The sequence below is a fragment of the Euleptes europaea genome, chromosome 9, assembly GCF_029931775.1.
Source record: "Euleptes europaea isolate rEulEur1 chromosome 9, rEulEur1.hap1, whole genome shotgun sequence".
NCBI lineage: Eukaryota > Metazoa > Chordata > Lepidosauria > Squamata > Sphaerodactylidae > Euleptes > Euleptes europaea.
The window spans coordinates 40,754,034-40,775,910 of NC_079320.1; the positions used below are offsets into that span (position 1 = coordinate 40,754,034).

Consider the following 21,877-nt stretch of genomic DNA (forward strand, 5'->3'; position numbering starts at 1 on the left):
CTGATTGGACGCACATGGACTAATAGCTACACTAGTTGGTGTGTTGCACTGAGGAGAGAGAATGAGGTAAAATCACTTCCTGCCTCTTATGTCAGCAGAACTGGCACTTCCTCCTCCTTCACTGCAGCTTCTTGACCTACATGGCTATTAGGCTACGTGGTCCTGGTGCCCACAAATCAACTTTCTGGTAGTCAGAAGGAAGTGCTAAGGGAATACAAAACAGACCCAAGATCCTTGCAAATGCAAGAAAGATCTGCGAACCTTGCACCAACAGACTGATGGGGTAAACCCTAAATTAAAGAGCTGGGGCTGGAGTTAGGGCTGCCAAGCACCCAGATAACCTTGCCCGCTGCCACTTGAAACAGTGGTGGGATAATATTTTTTTACAAAAAGGCAGGCCATTTATACTTACCGCAAGTGAAAAAGAGTAACTCTAGGAATTGCTGGAAACTCTAAGGTTTTACCATAGAATTTCTGGTGATTCCAAGAACTACCCTTTATCACTTCTGGTAAGAATTTCTGGTAGGTACAAGAGGCTGCAATTAAAAAAAAAAAAACACCTTGTGATGCTGTGCCTCCCTTCTTGCTGGTTGCCAGGCACTACCTGGCAACCTGCTCCAACCCTGTCTCTTAAGCTGCTTGAGCCTTGCTTTTCAGGGGAAGGATCAAGAGTCTGTGGGCTGACGATGGCCCATGAGCCATAGTTTGGACACCCCTTCTTTACAGTTTCTGACAAGCCGGTCTCTGAAGTCCAGTTAAAAGGAACAGATATCATGCTTGACACAGTGAGAAAGAAAAGTAAGTCAAAATAATTTGGCAATTTCAACAAAACAGGAGTTAAAGAATGCTTACATAAGATGTGCCAGAATATTTTTAACTTTTAGGGAATCGACTATTCAGAAAAACCTCCCGCCGGTGGATGGGTTAGGAGGTCTCCTCCTACCATATTCATGAACAGCATTGTCCAAGTCTTCTAAAAATGGATGTGCTATTTAATTTTGGCAAGATGGATTGTCAATTTAATAATGGCAAGATGGATTGTCTCTTGACATGCAGGAAAACATGCACAGAAACTTGTAAAATGCCTCAGAGGCCCATAATGAAATCAGATAATCCAGTAACACGTTTAATCATTTTTTAAGAAACACCACTCCAAGAATTCAATGACTAACATTTCATATAAGTAAACATGTATTTAAGTGCATCCTTGGGACCTGAAGAGAGGAAATATATCTACTTGTTCATTAAAATAAATGAATTTTCTATATCTAAGTTGCATAAATAGTTTTATAGTACAATCCTAAGATCTCTTCACTGAGAGTCAGTCCCTTTAATTAGATAGAGCTCAGTAAAATTCTGAAGTAGACCTTAGCCTTTGAAATAGTGTATTTTAAAATCACAGAAGGTTAAAGGTTCCAACAATTAATTTCTCTCTATTTGTAAATACTTTTGGTTGTTGGTTTCTACACAATTTTGAATTATTTCTTACCCAAATTGCTCCTTTTTATTTTCCTGTATCAGTGCAGAATAGGGTAAAATGCAAACCATTCCTTTTTTCTGTCTGGGCATATAACAATTAGTTGGCACAAGGAGAACACATGCAGAACAAACATATTACTGCCTTTCCATATACACAGAGGGCAAACATGTTGAGAACCAGGGCTGTGCACCATTTTTTCCGGTAGTTTTCGGGTTAAAATTTAACAGACCTGGAAATTTTTGAAAAATCTGAGAAAAGCCAAATTACCATATCGGCTTTTCCAGATTTTTGAAAAATTTTGGGTTTATTAAACCCAAACCTGAAAAATACGCAGCGCCGACAGCTGGGCTTAGCACGAGCCCAGACTTCAGTCCTGTGTTGCCTTCAGTTTTGTGTCCCTGCAGGCTCCGAAGTCCAGGACTTCAGAGCTGGTGGGGATGCAGAACTACAAGTTGGGCTTGCTCAGAGCGCAGCCTTCAGTTTTGCATCCCTGCTAACTGCAAAGCCCACATGAACTTTGGAGCCAGCGGTGGACCCAGCAAGTAGGTAAAAGAAAGAGGGGAGTTGGAGAGGGAGGGAGTTTAAAAATGGCACCAGGGCCAAAGCAGCCCCGAATCATGCTGAATAAATTTGGCATTATTTGGGGATTCACTTTTCGGCTCCCTTTAATTGCCATAATTTTTTCAGTACAACCCCCCATCCCCCAAATACCAAAAAAAGTATTTTTCAGGGGGTTTTTTTCGGTTCAGGGTTTTAGCCAATGCATACCCCTATTGAGAACCTAAGTTTTGTTGTAACCAATAATCTCTTCTTTAGAATTCTAAAAAGCAGTGGTATTTGTAATTTACTCTTTGTAGTAAAGGCACCTTTTTTTCCATCAAGACACAGCTGACTTATGGCGATCCTGTAGAGTTTTCAAGGCAAGAGATGTCCAAAGATTGTTTGTCATTCCCTGCCTCTGTGTCATGCCCCTAGTATTCCTTGGAGTTCTCCCATCCAAATACTTGCCTGGATTGAGGCTGAGAGTGTATGACTGGCCCAAGGTCATCCAGCACATTTCCATGAGAGAGCGGGGATTCGAACCTGGGCTTCCCAGATCCCAGTCCAACACCTACACCTACACCACACTGTCACTGAGGAACTTTAAAAGCATTGAATAATAAAGTTTAGAAGCTACTTACCCACTCTTCTTCATCATATTCTGAATGGTGAGGTATAGAATCCTGTCTCTTAATCTCGCGTGGATGCGCCTGATTCGGATGATCATCACTATCTTCAACACTGATCCTTGGCACAGTTGGGTTTTTTAGGACACAACCTGGACGGGCCATGTAAAGAGCTAAAAGGGCACTTCTGATCAGCTGATCCTTAAATGCATGTACAAATAACTCTGTCTAGAATGAAAGAGAACATGCAATTAGGAATAAGAAAATATGCACATTTTTTCTATATAAACCTATATGGCACCAACGGCCAAAAAATAAATTATTAGGGTTGAACTATGAAAGAAGAAATTTATGGAATGGTTTCTCTTGCATTCTTCCTGCAGACTTTTCTGAAGTCTCTCAGGAACAAAGTCAAATGGTGCAAGGGGATGTAGTAAAAAAGAGTAAATCAAAACAGGTAACTTTTTTTTCTGACTTCCCCTCTACCTGAAGCTTCCTGTCCTCCCATGCTGCTTTTCAAGGAACAAGAAGAGGTTACATGGGAAAGAGAAAAGGGGAGAAAGCCCATCTGTGAACTCAATCTGTTCTCAGTTTACAGGATTTTTACCTGAATTTCCGTTGGTGTGAGAGTGATACAAAAGAAACCCTAGTTTCACAGAAATCTATATCACTAAGAATGTTATCTCTGGTACATGTTAAACTATGCTAAATTTTTATTTTTAATTTTTTTTGTTAGACCTTTCAAAGATAGGAAGATCAGAGTATTAATTAGTAGGATGGTCATAATAACGGTCAGAGTATAATGTTTTAAAATACATACATGCCATAAAACATCTGTATGTCATTCATTACTGGCTAGTGCATTTTATGTTTTCTAGAGGCAGATGTCTTCACAGCTCAAACGAAACAAGGAAAAAGTGTAACACTATGTTTTTATGAACCATTTTTTTAAATAGAAGTGACTGTTAACCATATTCCACCTAAGATAACAAGATGATGTGAATAGTGAGTATATTGTATGTTAAGTGCCATCAAGTCACTTCTGACTGATGGCAACCCTAGGAATCAATGCACTCCAAATTTCTTATTGTTAACAGCCTTGCTCAGGTCTTGCAAACTGAGGGCCATGGCTTCCTTAATTGAGTCAATCCATCTCACAATGGGTTTTTCTCTTTTCCTGCTGCCTTCTACTTTTCCTAGCATTATTGTCTTTTCCAGTGACTCTTGTCTTCTCATACTGTGACCATAGTACAGTAGCCTCAGTTTAGTCATTTTAGCTTCTAGAGACAGTGCAGGCTTGACTTGATGTAGAACCCGCTGATTTGTGTTTTTGCGGTCCACGGTATCTGTAAAACTTTCCTCCATCACCACATTTCAAAGGAATCTACTTTCTTCCTGTATAGAGCATTTTTAAAGTACAAGTGAACAATTAACTTTACACCAAAAAAATGCTCACAAATGGAGCCAGAGTATACAAAATAAAGCATGATTCCATAATATGGATAATTTAAGGCCTCCACTTTCTTTTTTCTTGGCTCTTCATCTCCTTAGAATCATAGAGTTGGAAGGGGCCATACAGGCCATCTAGTCCAACCCCCTGCTTAATGCAGGATCAGCTTAGAGCATCCCTGACAAGTGCTTGTTCAGCCTCTGCTTAAAGACTGCCAGTGAGGGGGAGCTCACCACCTCCCTACATAGCTGATTCCACTGTCGAACAACTCTTACTGTACATTTTTCCTCCTAATATCCAGCCAGTACCTTTCCTCCTGCAATTTAAACCCCTTATTGTGAGTCCTATCCGCTGCTGCCAACAGGAACAGCCCCCTGCCCTCCTCTAAGTGACAGCCCTTCAAATATTCAAATACTTAAAGAATACTCAGTGCTCTGCTGACTGGACTGCACTATTTCAGACATCAGGTGAGGGAATCACATTTTTAATGATCTCTAGTATTAAAAACTCCTTGGAAAAGAAAAGCAGCACACAGGCAAATGCTCAGCTAGAATCTTTTTCCCTAGTGGGCTAGTTTTCTATTTACAGTCATTCGTGTTTTGAAATTCAGAAGAACATTTCAAGACTGGGCTGAGTGAAGGGAAGAAAAAGGAATCTTCCAAATGCTCAAGACTGAGGGCACCATTAGGCTAATATTCCTCCCTAGTATCTACGCATTGCTGCATGTAGCAGCAGAACAGAAGCATGCAATATGAGGAATTCCTCCAGCACGAAGTGCAGATCACGCACAATTCAGAATGTTTGGAAATCAATGATCAAGTGACAGCCAGCACAAGATAGGTGATAGACAGCTGGTGGCAGCCTTGCTCCCTGCCTGTGATCCCATATTTGCTAAATGCCAGACATGATAAGAAGCAACAACCAACAATGACTTGATGGAAAGTTTACAGTTCAGATTCTCAAATAATTATCACATAAATAATATAATATTTTGCCGAAAGGAATTTGGTAGATTAGATAAAAATGCATTATCGAATGATAACATGCCTATCCTGAACAATTCACTTCCATCCAAACTGAACCACACTGAAATGCTGTAACTACGACATCTTCATTGAGTCAGATTAAGCTCCAACCCAGCTAACTGCAAGCAATTATCCTGTCTGCTCCTTGCAAATCATGCAGCGGAATGGCAGATGCAAGTCTCTGCACAAACACAATGTTAATTCAGATTTATTTATAAATTAGGACTTTCAAAATATGATACATTTCATTATGAGCAAGTGGCTTGAACAGTACACCAAAGACCTATGCCATTTTGTCCCTTTCCTACCTACGCCCCAAATCAGAGGTGAAATTAAGAAAAATATTCAGTTCTGGTATTTCAGTGTTATAAGCCATGAGAAGCTATGAACAAGCCATCTAGTTACATTTCGAAAAAAAGAAAACAAATGTGGAATGTTCATCATAATAAGGGACTCCAGCAGAGTCTTTCCATGTGCTTATCCCTCTAGGCCACATTGCTTTCCATTTTTATGGTCACACTACATCATTCAGAAAAGCAACATAAATTATCTATCGTTTAAGAGGCACACAGACTATACAGAGCCTCATGAAAAGCAAAACGAAGTGCATCATATCTGAAAAACTAATGATAGTTTATTTTTAGTCCACTGCTGGTTTTGCAGCCACAGAAACATGTAAAAAGGAAAACGACGTAGACTTTCTAGTGCAGAAAAAGAGTGAAACCTAGTTTTATTCCTTTCATTTACATTTCACAGAAATGCTTGACAACAATTCATGCAGTATGGAAAAAAAGAGTATCCTTTTCTTATGTCAACATCCTGCAGCTTGCAACCACCAAAAGGATGTAATATTTCCTTATGCAACGGAAGTCAGTTTAAGCAGACAGAGAGGGCGTCTGGGGATTTGGCAGTTCTGGCTGCCACTGCAGGGACTGTTTCTCGGGATCTTACCGTTTCTGAAAGCGTCTTTAAGGAATTCTTCAAGCTGTCTGGCAAATGCTGTCTGGCAGAATTAAGTAGCAGGTCTGTGTGGCTTGATATGAGAGGCTGCAGATGATTGATGTTACTGAGAACTTCTTTTGCCTTGGCTGTGTTTTCCGGTGAATAGTAAATACACTGGTACCCAGTACTGCAGCAAGAAATGGAGCAACAAACGAATTTTTATAAAGTCAACTCTCAACGGCCAGATGGTTAATCACCATCAGTATGCTAAGGCTCTCGCCAGCTCTATAATTAACATGGAAAAGCATTTTAAACTTTCCTATAACACCTTTATGGGCATTATTTTAAAACTCTGCTTGCTAAAAGGCTGGAAAACAGATCTTGCTGAAACACTAAGAGACAGTAACCTTTTGCTGCGATGAACACTCCAGGCAGCGCTGCTGAAACTAATTACTCCCTGAAGCTCTTTGAATGAACTGTTGTACCACGAAAAAAAGCGAAACAAGAAGTAGACACATTTCTATTCTTTGCAATTAAAAAAAAGAAGGTCCATATAGCTCCCAATGACACACTCAGCAATTGGGACTAGAATTGATTAATATTCCTTTCCTCCACCACCAGTGTGCCCCGCCGTCATTAAGCTTCCTTTTTTGATCTGACTAATCTAGTTTATCATCTCTCCGAGGCAGACTATCACCGCACTCTCCCTGAGGCAAACCTGAACTAACTGCTGCTGTGCTTCCCTCCAACACTTTCCCCCCCCCCATTGGCGATTGGATGGTGGAGCAGCACTCCCATAGGCTCAAGGATGAGATGGTTGAATGGCTATTTTCCCTTTCAGGGGCAGGACAGCCTCCTGTCTGTCACATGATGAAACAATGGTAAGCAGAAAGGATGTTGAGAAGAACAAATAAAAAAGCTCATATTCTAATTTAACAGATGACTAAATTTGACATATACTATGACTGGCATAGATGCTTAGAAATCTCTGAGATTATCTCTCAATTCATATGTAATACATAGTTTGCTCTTGCATCCAGTTTATCAGGTTATGACTTGTGCTTAGCCTCCCAACCTGAAGAATAAGAAGAACAGTTGATTTTTATACCCTGCTTTCCTCTCCGTTAAGGAGTCTCAAAAGCGGCTTACAATCACAACCCCTTCCTCTCCCCACAACAGGCACCTTGTGAGGGAGGTGGGACTGAGAGAGTTTTGAGAGAACTGTGAAAAGCCCAAGGTCACCCAGGAGTGGGGAATCAAGCCCGATTCTCCAGATTAGAGTCCACAACTCTTAACCACTACACCACAGCGGCTCACCATACTGGAAATCAAGCTCAGTCCATAGATATACCATTGGCAAGTCTGGGTGCAAGGCCAAGCACAGACCATAGTTTGTTAGGTTGGATTCTCTGCAGTGAAACAAGAAGTCAAGGAGCTGAATAGAGAATGGAAATCTGAGACTTGCTTAAGAATAATATGGGAATAAAACTGGTACTAGGTTTTCATTGTTGATCACATCTGTGCTTCCAGATTAATCACTCCATGGTGTTATTATTTCTTCTGACACACCATTAGTAAGATTACCAGAGATACTGGCAGTCCATGTAAGATGTTACTTGTTTAAAATTACTTATTACAATAATTTCTTGATGCAAATTTTAATGCAAGGTGATTTATAATCTGAAGTTGTATTCGTAAGTATTGTGTGTATACTATTTCGTTACTTGCAACAACAAATAATCACATGTACCATTACAGCTGTAATTACTGCTAGAGGATACTAAAATACATGTTAATATAACAAAAAAGACTATGTTGGAAAAAAATGATCCTGTAGATAATAGTTTTGTTACACCTGATCTTTTACAAGGCACATGTGCCAGAGTAGCTGCCAGCACAGAAGCACTCATGCACCTACTCTAGCACAATGTCTCGGATTAGTTGATGCTTCCTCAAGGTTTGTTCTCTGCTGGCTGCACAATAGTAGTTGAATCCATCCCTGTAGGCTTTTTTTCTGGCATAGAAAGCCATAAAATAGCGTTCAGGATTTGTAAGATTTTCTTTTAGAGACTTTTAGCTATAATCACAAAAGCACAGAAAACTGTTTTTACACGTATACACAGGCACAACAGACCAGTTGCTCTCTCTGAAGTCTGTTGGAAGACTTGCTTACTCAAGTGTGAGGTTTTCCCCTCTCCAGCTCTGTCATCTGGCCCTCAGCTATCCTGTTGGACCTTGCCTGTGGGTCTCTCAAGTCCTCAAAATGGAATGATAAGGGGGTTGTTTCACCTGATTCCTTCTCTATCCCAGGACAGAGGCTCTTCTCAGGCTCATAGCTGTCTCCTTCCTCCCTACTTGGCTTCTTACAGAAGCCCATTTTAAAGAGACTGTCTAGCCCCACACATCATCCCTGCCTTCCAGCCTCACCTCCCCACCACATGTGGCCTATTCCTGGAGAAGGTGATTGCTTTCTCCTTCCCCTTTCTTCCTTCCAGGTAGACAGCTTTCCTCCTTCCTCCAGCCACCTCTCCCAATTGACTGTTCCCTGAGACTGGATGGGATAAACTGTAGGCCCCCCAGGTCCACCCCTTCCTAGGCCTCAATGTCTGTGCTGCCGCTGGGCCCAGCTGGGCCTGGGTGACTCTTCCCCACCCTTCTCTGAGGCTTCTGGTACCAATGTCATGTTGAGGCTAACCTGAGTTTGGGATCCAGCTGGTATTGGCTGTGGTGGTAGCTTTGCCAGTGGGGCAGCTTGGAGCCCGGTACAATCCATGAACTTCAAGATTACTATGAACATCATTTTCATTCTCACATTTTGATAACAGAATTTCGCTGTTATCTTTCACAAAGAGAAGCACTAAATACATGCAGAAAAGAGATTTGAATATGTTTTCACTGAAATGGATACCAATGCAAAGCTGCATGCACAGTTTTGCTGAGAAAGAACATACACTCAAAGGCAAGGATAATGTGATAGTTCCTGAATACAAAATTAGTAATTTAAAACAATCTCCTTGGTATGTTCAGTATATAATTAAAGATGTATATAGATTCAAAAAGTCTGTAATGAAGTCTTCTGGGGTATAGAGGTTTTTTTGGTGGGGAGGGGTCTGTATCTATATTGTTATTATTGTAATGTATTCACATGATTTAATATAACCATATTGCTTGTTAGATTACTTTTAATTTAATGCAATCTTAGAAATCTCAGGTTTCAGTGTTACATTATAAAACTAAGGACTATATAACTTGTAACATAATTTGAGTAACTCTTGCAGTGCTACTGAGTAACCTTCCACTAATAATTTTTCCTAATATCTTGAACCAAATGCCTGCTTTTTAATGATAATGCATTATCCTTTCATTCCTGCTGTTAAGTGAGCAATTCTAGCAAATGTGTTAAAATTGTTACCATCTGGTACTGGGGTAATGTTTCTTACAATAATTATTGGTGTTATACAACCTGAGAATGAAATAAACTCCATGCAGAAAAGGATAATCATTCCAAGGATATAACCCCCCACACAGTGCATTGTGCATTTCCCTCTCCTTATCTTCCTACCCCAAACACACAAACTACATGCACCAAAGTGAAGAGGTAGCCTTGGGATGCAGCTACTCAAGAACATTGGTTGTTAATTCCTAGGCAGAGCACTGTTGTCCTAACAATGGCAAGGAGGAGGAGGAGGAAGAAGAAGGAGCAGTTTACAATCACCTTCCCTTCCCCTCCCTACAACAGACACCCTGTGAGGTAGGTGGGAATGAGAGAGTATGACTAGCCCAAGGTCACCCAGCTGGCTTCATGTGGAGGAGTGGGGAAACCAACCCGGTTCACCAGATTAGTGTCCACCGCTCATGTGGAGGAGTGGGGAATCAAACCTGGTTCTCCAGATCACAGGCCACTGCTCAGAACCACTGCTCTTAACCACTACACCATGCTGGCTCTCTACTAACCACTATACTACACAGGACTGCACTCTGCTATTGTATGAATGGCACAGTCTGGTTCTAGTTGCATGGATGAATTTCAGCTGATGAGGCCTGAGAGAGTGACGAACTGCTTAGAAGTGTGCAGCCCACCTCACTGAGACTCAACTCCTGCCCTTTGTGGTGGATAATAACAAGCCAGGTTGGGCTGATCTACTGGGTCCAGGAGGTAATAAATGGCTGCATGTGGGAGAGTGTAGTTCCAATGACTTTGAAAGAGGCAGTGATGTGACCCCTCCTGAAGAAGGTGTCCCCAGACCACAGTGTCCTAAATAACTACTACCTGGTGGAAAACATCCTATTCTTAGGTAGTCTTGGAAGAAACAAATGATCTAGAGCCATTTCAATCTGAATTCAGTCCTGGAAATGGAAAATAAACAACCTTGGTTGCCCTGATGATCTTTGCCAGGAAAAGACTGCACCCTTGCTGAGTCTTCTGGAGATCTTGGCAGCTTTTGATCATGGTACCCTTCTGAAAAGGCTAGCGTGCTTGGGAGTAGGAAACAGCATGCTTTGATGGGTCAACTCTTATTTGGATGACTGATTCCAGAAGATGGTGCTCGGAGACTGCTGCTCCGCCATGCGGCACTTATGCTACAGGGTCTGGCAGGGATCCATCTTGCCCCTCATGCTACTTTATATCTACATGAAACTACTGTGAGAGATTTCCAAGGAATATGTGGTGACGTGCCACCAATATGCAGATGACACCCAGCTCTATTGCTCCTTAACAGCTGAGTTGGGTGGGTCTATGGAAATCTTCAAATGGTGCCTAGAGAAGGTAATATGATGGATGAGAATTTAAAAAAAATGAAGCTCATTACAGACAAGATTGAGATGCTGTGGGTCAATAACAAAGCTGCTTGAGGACTGACAAGTCAGCCTCTCCTAGAGGGAGATGTATTCCCCCCCACCCAAAAGTAGCAGGTTCAGTTAGACGCTCAGGTCTGTTCTGTGGTATGTAGCACCTTTTATCAGCTTTGGCTGATACACCAGCTATGTCTGTTCTTTGAAAAGCCTCATTAGGCAACAGAGATACTCTGATCATATCCAGGGTAGATTACTGTACTGCCCAATATACAGGGCTGCCTTTGAAATCTGCCCAGAAGCATTTTTCCTAACAGTTTGCAGGTTATCTGGAAAGTAGTTTGAAGATGATTTTCAGTTTGACTGGATTAGTTTATCCTGTGAACGTTTTCCAAAGTCCTTGTTCAAAATTGTTGCCAAGGAAACAAACAATAGTCTATTCTATTTTCATTTGTAAAGACTTTTTAACAAGAAAATTGCATTAAAACTGGACTGGCAACAGACTGAAGTTGCACTTGTTTTAACCAATTAATTTATGAAATTTAAATACGGTTGAGTCTTACAAAATGCAGAGCACATTTCCCCTCCTTCCTGTTCTGACAGAAATCCTCTGTGATCTCTTAAAAAGGCATAGCAGGATGTCAGGTAACAAAAAAGTAACCCAGCATGAAGAATTGCTTGGAGCAGGAGGAACTAGGTGAAACTGGCATTCCTTCTTCTTCCTTCAGTGGACCAGAAAATGTTGCCAAATAATGCCTCCTGACTGTCCCTCACTCTGCTGGGATGTTTTTTTCCTCCTATGGGAGGGCCTGACTACCACCCCTTCACCCCCTGAATGTCTTTTCAAGGGTCACAGAGAGCTGTCGCAGTATTGACAGCCCAGTAGTGGAACCTGGTAGGAACTGGGGGGGGGCATACAAATAGGTGTGAAAAATGTGGGGGGGGGAGGCATCAATTGAAGCTGTGGTGGGAACCAAGGCTGCTGGGAGCGAGGTCTCCTGCTGGAGCGAGAGAGATGGCAGTCCTAAGCTGTTGTGGGAATAGAAAAGTAGGGAATGTGCGCTTCACACTCACAGATGTTATTAAGCTTACAGCAATAACCAAAAATTTTCCCAGTTACCCTCTATGGTAGGCCACTTTCATCCCCATTCAAAGGGGGGAAAACGAGGAACTGATTAACTTCTAGCAATTTGTCTAAAGTCACCAAAATATATGGCAGATGTGGGACTTGAACCCAAGTTTGTTGAACACTAGCTCTGCCTGACTATTGTAATACACCTTCAGGGACACTTTGGCTTTTCACGTCAGGTTGTAATGGGGCATTAAAACCTCATAATGATGAGTTTGTGTGTTTTGGCTGAAACCCATCTCATCTGATTAGCTTTTGAATGAGAGGGTCTTGGGTGTATTCTGAAAATGATTTATGAACATTTTAAGCTCTGAAACACACATCAATTTAACTTATAGCCCATTTCTCTACACGTTGCTGCACAACGTGGCCTTAAAAATAATAATCTAGACTGCCATCCACTTTAGTGAAAAGACGAATCTTTCCATTTACGAGAAGATGAAACAGCCTATATGTTATCACTGCAGAACAAATTAAGATGAAGCCTGGACAATTTACTGTGTGTTGCTGGTGTACATTTTTGAAAGCTTTTGCCAACAAAACCTCATGCCACAATAAATCAGTTAGTCTTCAAAATGCCACAGTGTTTTCCTTTCTACAAATGCTATGCATTTTTTTTAAAAAGAGAACAAAATAAGGCATCAAATACTTTGTACATTGCACTTTTATCTTTTTTTTTTTAAAAAATAAGGCAATTCAATCATCATGAACCACTCTCTCCCAACCTGAAGCAACTACTCACCAGCAGTAAAGAACCACACAACAGAGATGTGTATGTTATGTGCTGTTAAATCACTTCCAACTTATAGTGACCCTATGAATTAATGACTTCCCAAAAATCCTATCATCAACAGCCGTATACAGTAGTTCACATATTGCTTTGCGGCAGCTCCCTTCTTCACTGGCCACACTGCCTGCTCATCTTCTGATTGCCTTGTAAAAATTGCTCCCCACAAATTAACATTTTGTAGTTAGTGGCTTAAAAGTTATCTAAATCAAACCAAGTATGCACATTCTCACATTGCTTCATGGGAACTCTAACAAACAAACCCTGCATTTGCCAAAAGTTTGTTGCTAGCTTGCTTGATGAATTAAGGAGGTATCTCAGGCTGTGTGGCTTGTTCTACCATTCTCACACGACCCAGTATTTGTTATCAGGATCCCAATCTATATCAAAACACACATGGACATTCTTATACTGCCTATTGGGAGTTGTAGTTATTGGGAGGGAAGGGAAGGGCTATTCTTTCCTACCTCATAACAACAATGTAACTCTTGTCTGCATCATAATGAAGAGCTGCCTTCTTGACTCTGTGGCATATGAGACACTAATGCAGAAAAGGTGGTAAAAGTGGCTAGTGAACATATGTAAAGATGCTCAACATAGCATTCAAGTCAAACTTAGCTCAAAACTGTCAAGCAATCCAGGAAGTTGCCCACTGGTCACTGTCAAACTTGGCCTCTGTGAGTCCTTCCTCCATCAGGGATGTGACAGAAGAGAGGGTCAGGCTCTTTCCATTCCCTCTCCATCACTTTGATTTCCACTTTTGATTTTCAGAATCCATGGTTGGAAGGCTTGCCAAATTTTGGGGGTTGTCTAGCAACTCCCCAAATGGCTATCAAGATCTCAGAATGTAGTAACTAGACAGCTCAGTAAATATTCATTTCTTAAAGCTACAGATGTTCCATTTTTTGGGGGGGATTTTAATCCCCCAGTGGATTTTTTTAAGATTTCAGATTTTTCTGCAAACCTGGGAAATCCTCCCTGCATATTCCTCTGTCCGTGGTGTGGATTTTTTGATCCACACTCTACGATCTAAATTAGAAATATAATGGATAAATCTATATCTGTATAAATCTGCCAACTGAATTTAACATTTTAAGCATTTTATGAAGCAGACACTGGCTCATGAAAGCTTATGGCAAAATGTGTTAGTCTTCAAGATGCCACAACATAACTTGCTATTTTGACTTCAGTACTCTAACTTTGCTAACCCATCAGAAATTATATAAAGTTCCAAAATATTTTTTATGAAGTAGTTTGGCCAGTTTTTTTTTTAATCAGTTTATGATGGAGAAACACCTTTAAACCTGTTTCCACCATTGAGAATGAACCAACAAAACAGAATTTTATCTGCCTCGCTTATGCTCTGCTCCCAAATCAATGGCAGCCTGTAGTACAATCCTAAGGAGATACACCCTGGAAGTCAGTTAGCTTAGAAGGGTGTAACTTGGTTTAGGATTGGACTGCAAGCCTAGGAATTCCTGCCTGCTTCTCATCAACCTCCTTCTCTCGCTAATAAACCACATAACACCATCGGATGGATCTATGCTTATATTTAGACACAAAACAATACGCAGCTACCTAGAGGACCTAATGCTTGTCCAACTCTCCTTCTCAGTGAAGTGAGAAACCTTAGAAAAGCTATGCTATAGTTATCCTTCAAAAGGTTTTAAAATTTAAACCTAGTTCAACTCTTTGCATATTTATTTGTTAGTAAGTCCCATTAGGTTCACCAGGATTTAGTGTGCATAAGACTGTGGCCTTAAATCAGTGATAATCCCTTAGGGGTTCAAGAACCACATATGGTTCTTTGACATGCTCCCCATGGCTCTTCTGAGCACTCTTCCCCAAATGTGGCACCCACCCCATGTTTCAGGAAAGTGTGCAAGGCCATTTCTCAATAGGACTTGTGTTTGGCACTATTTTCCCACCTTGAAAAAGTTGCTGCCACCGGGACTGAAGGATGGGTAAACTGCAAGCCTGAGCAATGGCCCTTGTGTCAGCGATCAAAGTCCTTTCCAACAACTCCACACCCTTCTTGTCAACCTCTGCAAGCACCTGCCAGGAGGAGAGTAAGCTGGCTGCACTGAAGAGGGTACAACCATCACCATGGTGGTGGTGGTAGTAGTAGTAGTAGAAGAAGAAGAGTTGGTTTTTATATCCTGCCTTTCTCTACCTTTAAGGAGTCTCAAAGCAGCTTACAATCACCTTCCCTTCCTCTCCCCTCCCCACAACAGACACCATGTGAGGTAGGTGGGGCTGAGAGAGTTCCGAGATAACTCTGGTTAGCCCAAGGTCACCCAGCTGGCTTCGTGTGTAGGAGTGGGGAAACCAACCCGGTTCACCAGATTAGAGTCTGCCACTCATGTGGAGGAGAGGGGAATCAAAGCCGGTTCTCCAGATCCACCGCTCTTAACCACTACACCACTCTGGCAAATGTGGTTCTCTATGAGTGAGTACCATTGCCTTAGTTGTGTGTGTGTGTTTTTTTTTAATTCAGTGTTTGGTCTGACATTATTATTTTTAAAAAGCTTGTTTATGCACCTACATATCCCGGAGCATAAACTTAGTGTCATAATGGATATGCCATTAAAGGTTTATTGAATTGAAAACTTAATATCATTTAACTGCTTGTTTCAAACCAGTTTATTAAAGGGGTGTACAGGATCTGAGCAAGGCTGTCAAAGATAGGACATTTTGGAGGACTTTCATTCATAGGGTCGCCATGAGTCGGAAGCGACTTGACGGCACTTAACACACACACACAGGAATCCAACTAGGGTAACTTTTCAAAGCAAAATCTATTTTAGGATGCTGAGACAGTTTATTTTAATGTTCATACTAGAGATAATATCTGTGATTTACAACATATTGAGTATATCTATATATCTATATCCATCCACATACCCACACATATTTAAAAGGTATGCATAACACACACAAAATTATAAATACTTTTTTTTAAAAAGCAGTATGTTCATGCACAAGAGTTTAAAAGGCTTGAGATACTTCCCCAGATGACCTGAGAAAAGCCATCATTTTCTTTTTTTGAATTTCAATTCTGTTAGCTTACACGGAACAGCTGCCACTTTTTAATCTATTCACATTATATTCTTCCTGATGTCTCTAATTGTAGTTTCTTTCCACAACCCAGGCAGGCCTCTGAGGGGTGCTCCCATTGTAGAACAGAAAATTTAAATTGTAAAATCTAGACCAGAAAAATGCAAAGCGGCCTCCAAGCATCTTTGGGCTGTTAAATAAACATGTACATGCAAAAAATAAAGTTGTCACTGCCACCGTGAAATAACTGTCTTCATTTAATGCCAAATAGTTTTTGAACTCTCTCTGCTTGGTCTCTCAGTTCATGCAAAATGCTAATTCATGTGTGATTATTTGGGGGCTGCTTTGTCTTTCTCTAAGGAAAACCTTGACAGGAGGAAAGGAACACTGAGTCACCTTGGAAAACTTTTGTTTAAAAAGGTAGTGTACAAATACTGTAATAAACCAACCAGGACATTTCTTTTTGGAGAGTTTTCCTCACACTATTTTCTCATTCAGAAATGATTGGGTGGGGGATAAGCATTAATCTCTTTTGTTAAGAAAATTCTAGACTGATTGCGAGAAAACCGAAAAGAAGTCTTGTGACACCTTAAAGTGGCATTTTTCCACAGAAGCTTAAATGTCACGCTTCTGATGCGATGGCCTCTAGTCTACAAAAAGATATGCTACAATAGCCCATTTGTCTTTAAGATGCTACAAGTCTCTTTGTTCCTGGTTAAGCAAATTCGAAATATCACAAGCATTAGAACTTTATAGTTTGTGAAACTGATGATTATATACTGTCATGAGCAGAGATCGGTCCAATAAATTCCCTGCTTTGCTTTGAATTTTTCATTCTCTTACATGACTGAGCATGACATACCATTTCGTGAATTGTTTTGCCCAAGTTTTTAAGCAAAATATAATTTCAAGGTTATCTACCAATTAATAATCACTAACAAATATGTAGTATGCATTTAGCTGAATGAACAGAAGCAAATTACTTTGATGGTATGCCATTACTGAGAAAGATTCAGGACTGGCAGGCCAATCTGCCTGGAATTAATGACAAAACTTTGTTAATTACTATCACTTTTGGTGTTCATTTTAATGAGGATTATCTGTTACCAATAAGATTCACAAATAATTCTTATGTGGGTAATTGCAGTTATCTTTATGACAGCAAGAGTCTGTGCTTTTGAGTTTTAATCATATTTCTCAGACTTAACTCAGTCAATTAAAGCATCTTCCTAAATGAATTCATTTTTAAAAATCAGCAGCACAATTAAAAGCTATACACACAGAGTTCTGAATAATCAGGGCTTCTCTATTCACTACAGCATTTCGGGGATATGTTGTGCATGGAAGGTCCACTCAGCTAGTCCTTTGTGTGCATGAACGTATTAAAATCACTGGATTAAGGCTAAGAGAAATAAAATTTGCTTGTCACATCTGAAAGGTCTTTAAGTAACGAAGTACAATTCATACTTTAATCAGGTTTGATCCAGCCAGCTTTACCACTGGTGAAAAAAGAAGGGGGGGATCCCCTTTGATCACCAAAAAGGCTCTACTGGGGATCATGGGACTTGCAGGGACAAAAGTCATGTAGAATGGAGTGTGTAGTAAGGACAGGAATTAAGTGAGACTGAGTGAAAAATCCTGCTGGGTTTATTTATTAGGTTATTAAAACATTTATATTCCTCCTTTCTTCCTGGTTCGAGGGAGCTTACAATAATAGTTAAAAACATTTTCAGTTTAAAAGCAGAAATAAAATAACAAACCTCAAATCTCTCCCCCCTTCCTCCCCACCAATTCAGACTCCCTCAAAAGCCCTGGCAAACAGCCAGGCTTTTCAGCGCCTCCTGAAGATATTCAAGGAGGGGACCCCCTCACCTTGTCAGGGAGCCCTTCTGCACAGCCGGAGCCACAGTATAAAATGCCCGGGTTCTGGTCGATGCCAGACGGGCCGCTCTAAGTGGTGGGACAGCCAACAGATGGCTGCCTGATGACCATAGCTGGTCTACAGGGACATATGGAAGGAGGTGGTACTTCAAATAAAGTGGGTCCAAGGTTGTGAACAGCTTTAAAGATCATAACCAGCACTTGAATTGAATGCGGAAACAGACTGGCAGCCAGTGTAGTTGTTTCAAAATGGGCAACATATATTTCCAGTAGCTAGGCCCTGACAATATCAGGTTGCCACATTCTGGACCAGTTGTAGTTTCCAGGCTGTCTTCAGGGGTAGCCCCATGTACAGCGCATTGCAGTAATCCAACCATGAAGTTACAGAAGCATGCATCAGTGTGGCCAGATCGGTTAAGTCTGATAACGAGAGAGTTGGGAAATCAGATGCAGCTGATATAAGGAACTCCTCGTCACTGTTCCGATCTGCTTTTTAAATAGCAAGGCAGAGTCCATGAGCACCCCAAGCTCTTAGCCGGAAAAAGCCAATGTTACTCTATCCAGGACAAGCAGATTCAGTCCCCCTTGAATATCAGTCTTTCCAACCAGCATTACTTCTGTCTTGTCTGGATTTAGCTTCAGTTTGTTTTGTCTTAGCCACATGACCACAGCCTCCAAGCACCAGTTCAGAACCATAACTGACGCATCTGGAGGCTTGGATAATGAAATATAGAACTGGGAAATCTGCATATCAATGATACCCAACACCAAAGCTCCAGACAATCTCATTCAGGAGCCTCATATATATTAAAGAGCCTAGGTGAGAGAACAGAAGCCTTTGGCATTCCAAAAGATAAATTCCACTCAGTTGATTATATATCTCCAGCCAAGACTCTTTGCACCCAATCAGACAGAAAACAGTGAAACCACCAACGGGTGGTGGAGCAAAGTACAGTCAAGTCACAGCTGACTTATGGCAACCCCTTTAGGGTTTTCAGGGTAAGTGATGAACAGAGGTTGTTTGTCATTGCCTACCTCTGGGTAGCAACCCTGGAACACCTTGCTGGTCTCCCATCCAAGTACTAACCAGGGCCACCCAGAATATGTCCTTAATACCAGCTCAATATTCAAACTGGTGGACAAAAATGGAGTGGTCAACTGCATCAAAGGCTGCTAAAACATCACGGTATCACCAGGGAAGACTGTCCCTATCCACTTCAAATGAAGATCAACCACCAGTGTGATTAAAGCTATCTTGGTACCAAACCCAAGCAGGAAACCAGATAGAAATCGGTCAAGGGAGGATATGTCATCCAGGAAGCCCTGCAGCTGTACTGCCACCATACACCCTTTCCTAGAAAAGGTAAATTGGAGACTGGCCTGTAATTGGCTACCTCATCCCTAGCAGATGACAGCTTTTTGAGCAGAGGTGTAATAACTGTCTCTTTGAAATGCCTAGGGAAAGCCCCCTCAATCAGAGAGGAATTGATTATTTTAACTAATGGCTCCAATACATTTTCCTGGCAAGATTTTAAAAGCCAGGATAAACATGGATACAGAGCACATGTGGTAGCCCTCACACTCCCAAGGACACAGTCAGCATCCATAGGCAGGATCAACCAGAAACTATCCATAACTGATGGACAAGCAGATGCTTCTGATACCTCAGGTACCAGATCTGTGCTCAACTTGCATTCCAAGTCAGAACAGACGAGAGAGATTTTGTCACCAAAGAATCTTGCCAAAACAACACAGCTGAAGGCAAAATTTTCATTGCCAGCAGGGTCATAGTTAGGTGTCATCAAGTCATGAACCATTTTAAACAGCTGAGCTGAATGTAATGGTGGCAAGAAGACAGCCTTCTTCACTGCCATTACTGCCACCATAGCCCTGCAAATGGACTCTATGATATTCTCTGCCTGATTCATCCTACATCTTTGGCCAACATTGCTCTAGTCATGTTCCAGTCCACCTCATATTGCCCAGCTTCACATCGCCCAGTAAACCAAGGAGTTGGGGGTCTCCTCCGCCACAAGCTGTGCGCCCCCTTCAGCCATCTATGACCCTGCTGCTCCCTCTGCCAGCCTCAGAGTTGGGTTGGGAGCCCTGAGCCACTCTTTGTAAGCTCCCTCCCATTGACATGCTGCGCTCTCTCTCTCTCTCTCTCTCTCTCTCTCTCTCTCTCTCTCTCTCTCTCTCTCTCTCTCTCTCTCTCTCTCTCTCTCTCGATGCAGCATGCTCCTTTATCTTCCTTCCCTATCTATACCTCTTTCCTCTTGCCCTACCCCCTCCACCGGGTGCACCTTCTTTCCTTAATTGTTCCCCTTGCCCTGTCCAATTCCTTTGCCTTTCCTTCTCCTAAGCCCTACCTCCCTCAGGCAGCCTGTGGAGGCTGGGCATCTCTGTTGGGCCCGCCTCTTTCTTTTTTGGGCTGCTTCTGTGTTGGCCTGGCCAGCAAGTGACCTTCTTCATGTGTGGAGGCCGCTGCAATCTGAGACAGACCCATGGTTGCCATGATGTTCTGAGCTTGATCCAATGAGTCCTGACCTTGATCCAACAAGGCAGCCTCAGTATGTATGTTGAAATCTGCAAGGACTATCTCCCTTGGGATCCTCTGCATCAAATCCAACACTGCCCCTGTCAGCTCAGCCACAGTACCTGCAGGTAAACTAGGTGGATAGTACACCAGCAGAATCCCTAATCTGTCCCTGGTGCCCAACACAAAGTTTATACAAGGTACATACAAAATACAATCAATGCCAGCCTCTGTCCAACCTTTTATCTCCTTCTCCATCCAAGTACACTCAAATCCTTATTCTAACTTTTGTTTCATTTGAAATGATGTTGGATTGCATTAAAAAAATTCTTCCTTTTATAGAAGTATGAGTGGAAGACTCTTCCTGCAAGAGGAAGGCATCTTTGGATCCAACCCATTGCAGTCCAGTAGCTAGGATGTTAGAATTAACTTTCTCTCACCTTCAGTTCCCTTTGTCTGTAAATGTGCATAACAGAGGTCTATTACTTGTGTGAATGCAACTGGTTATTGTATTAGCAAAAACACCATATGCCCACTTTGTACGTTATTCTTCCTAGCCCTTCTCTAAGCAAACTAAGGGTTTGTGTCCAGAAATATAGGGAAAGTGTTATTAAATTTAATACAAATACATATAAACAGCAATTTTGTTTAAATGGAAAGGAACATAGCAATATAGCCTAGAGTTTCTGATAATGTACTTACTTTCGCCTTTCTGACTCAAACTTATTCAACAGTTTCTGAAGACCACCATTTTTGAATCCCTGAAAGTGTGCTGCAGGGGCTCCTACAGTAATGACATCATACTGAACATCTGCAACAGGAATAGACAATTACTGAGATGTGCATGCAAATACACACAAGGACAGATTCACTATAATCTATGTAGTTCCACTATAATCTCTATATAATTTGTTCGGTTTTTACCATTCTTCATTATTTGGAATGTCCACAAACATGGCCACTACATTGCTATCCCCAATTCCAGATAATTTATGAATAAATCAAATATCCTCAGCACTGACACCAATCCTTCTGGCACCACAGTGTTTACTTTGTTCCACTGTGAGAACTGACCATATATTCCTACTCTCTGTTTCCTGTCCTTTCACCAAATTTTAAACCATAAACAGATTTGTCCTCTCATCTCAAGACTGCTATGTTTACTCAAGAGTCTCTAGCTTGTCAACAAGTCTTTTGAAATATCCAGTATATACTGATTACTGGATCATCCTTATCCACATCATAAACCTCATGGAGGGGAAGGGAAGAATTCTCCAGAAGAATGTCATTTTCAGAAGCCTCCCTAAGGTCAACATGACACCTGTTCTCATTTGAAGTCAAACAGAAGTTATTCTCAGTTGATCTTAGTACATCATGGCAGCCTCTAAAACCCAAGGTATTCATTGCTTTTGTAAATATAACCCAGTACTTTGGATTCCTTAGACAGCAGGCAAACAATACAGATGCCAGAATTGTGCTGCAACGTGCTCCAGTGACCCGTCCATAAAGATAAATTTTCACTTGCAGATTCTAGTAGTTAAACGTCTAATTGCTGTAACCTGCATTAGCATTCACTAATGTCGGCATTTTTCTATCCATAATGAATTTTAGTGCTGAAAAACTGTGGTCA

At 41.3% G+C, this 21,877-nt stretch overlaps 1 protein-coding gene across 4 annotated transcripts in view; it reads right to left on the minus strand.

The window, feature by feature from the left end:
* Positions 1 to 21,877, minus strand: part of INPP4B (inositol polyphosphate-4-phosphatase type II B) — a 258,022-nt gene that overhangs the window by 85,449 nt on the left and 150,696 nt on the right. For all 4 annotated transcript variants that reach the window (XM_056855456.1, XM_056855457.1, XM_056855455.1 and 1 more), the window contains 3 exons: positions 20,950 to 21,058; positions 6,073 to 6,250; positions 2,662 to 2,874 (listed from right to left, as the gene is read on the minus strand). In XM_056855456.1, coding sequence (XP_056711434.1) covers positions 2,662 to 2,874; positions 6,073 to 6,250; positions 20,950 to 21,058 — 500 coding nt within the window. The remainder of the gene's footprint in view (positions 1 to 2,661; positions 2,875 to 6,072; positions 6,251 to 20,949; positions 21,059 to 21,877) is intronic.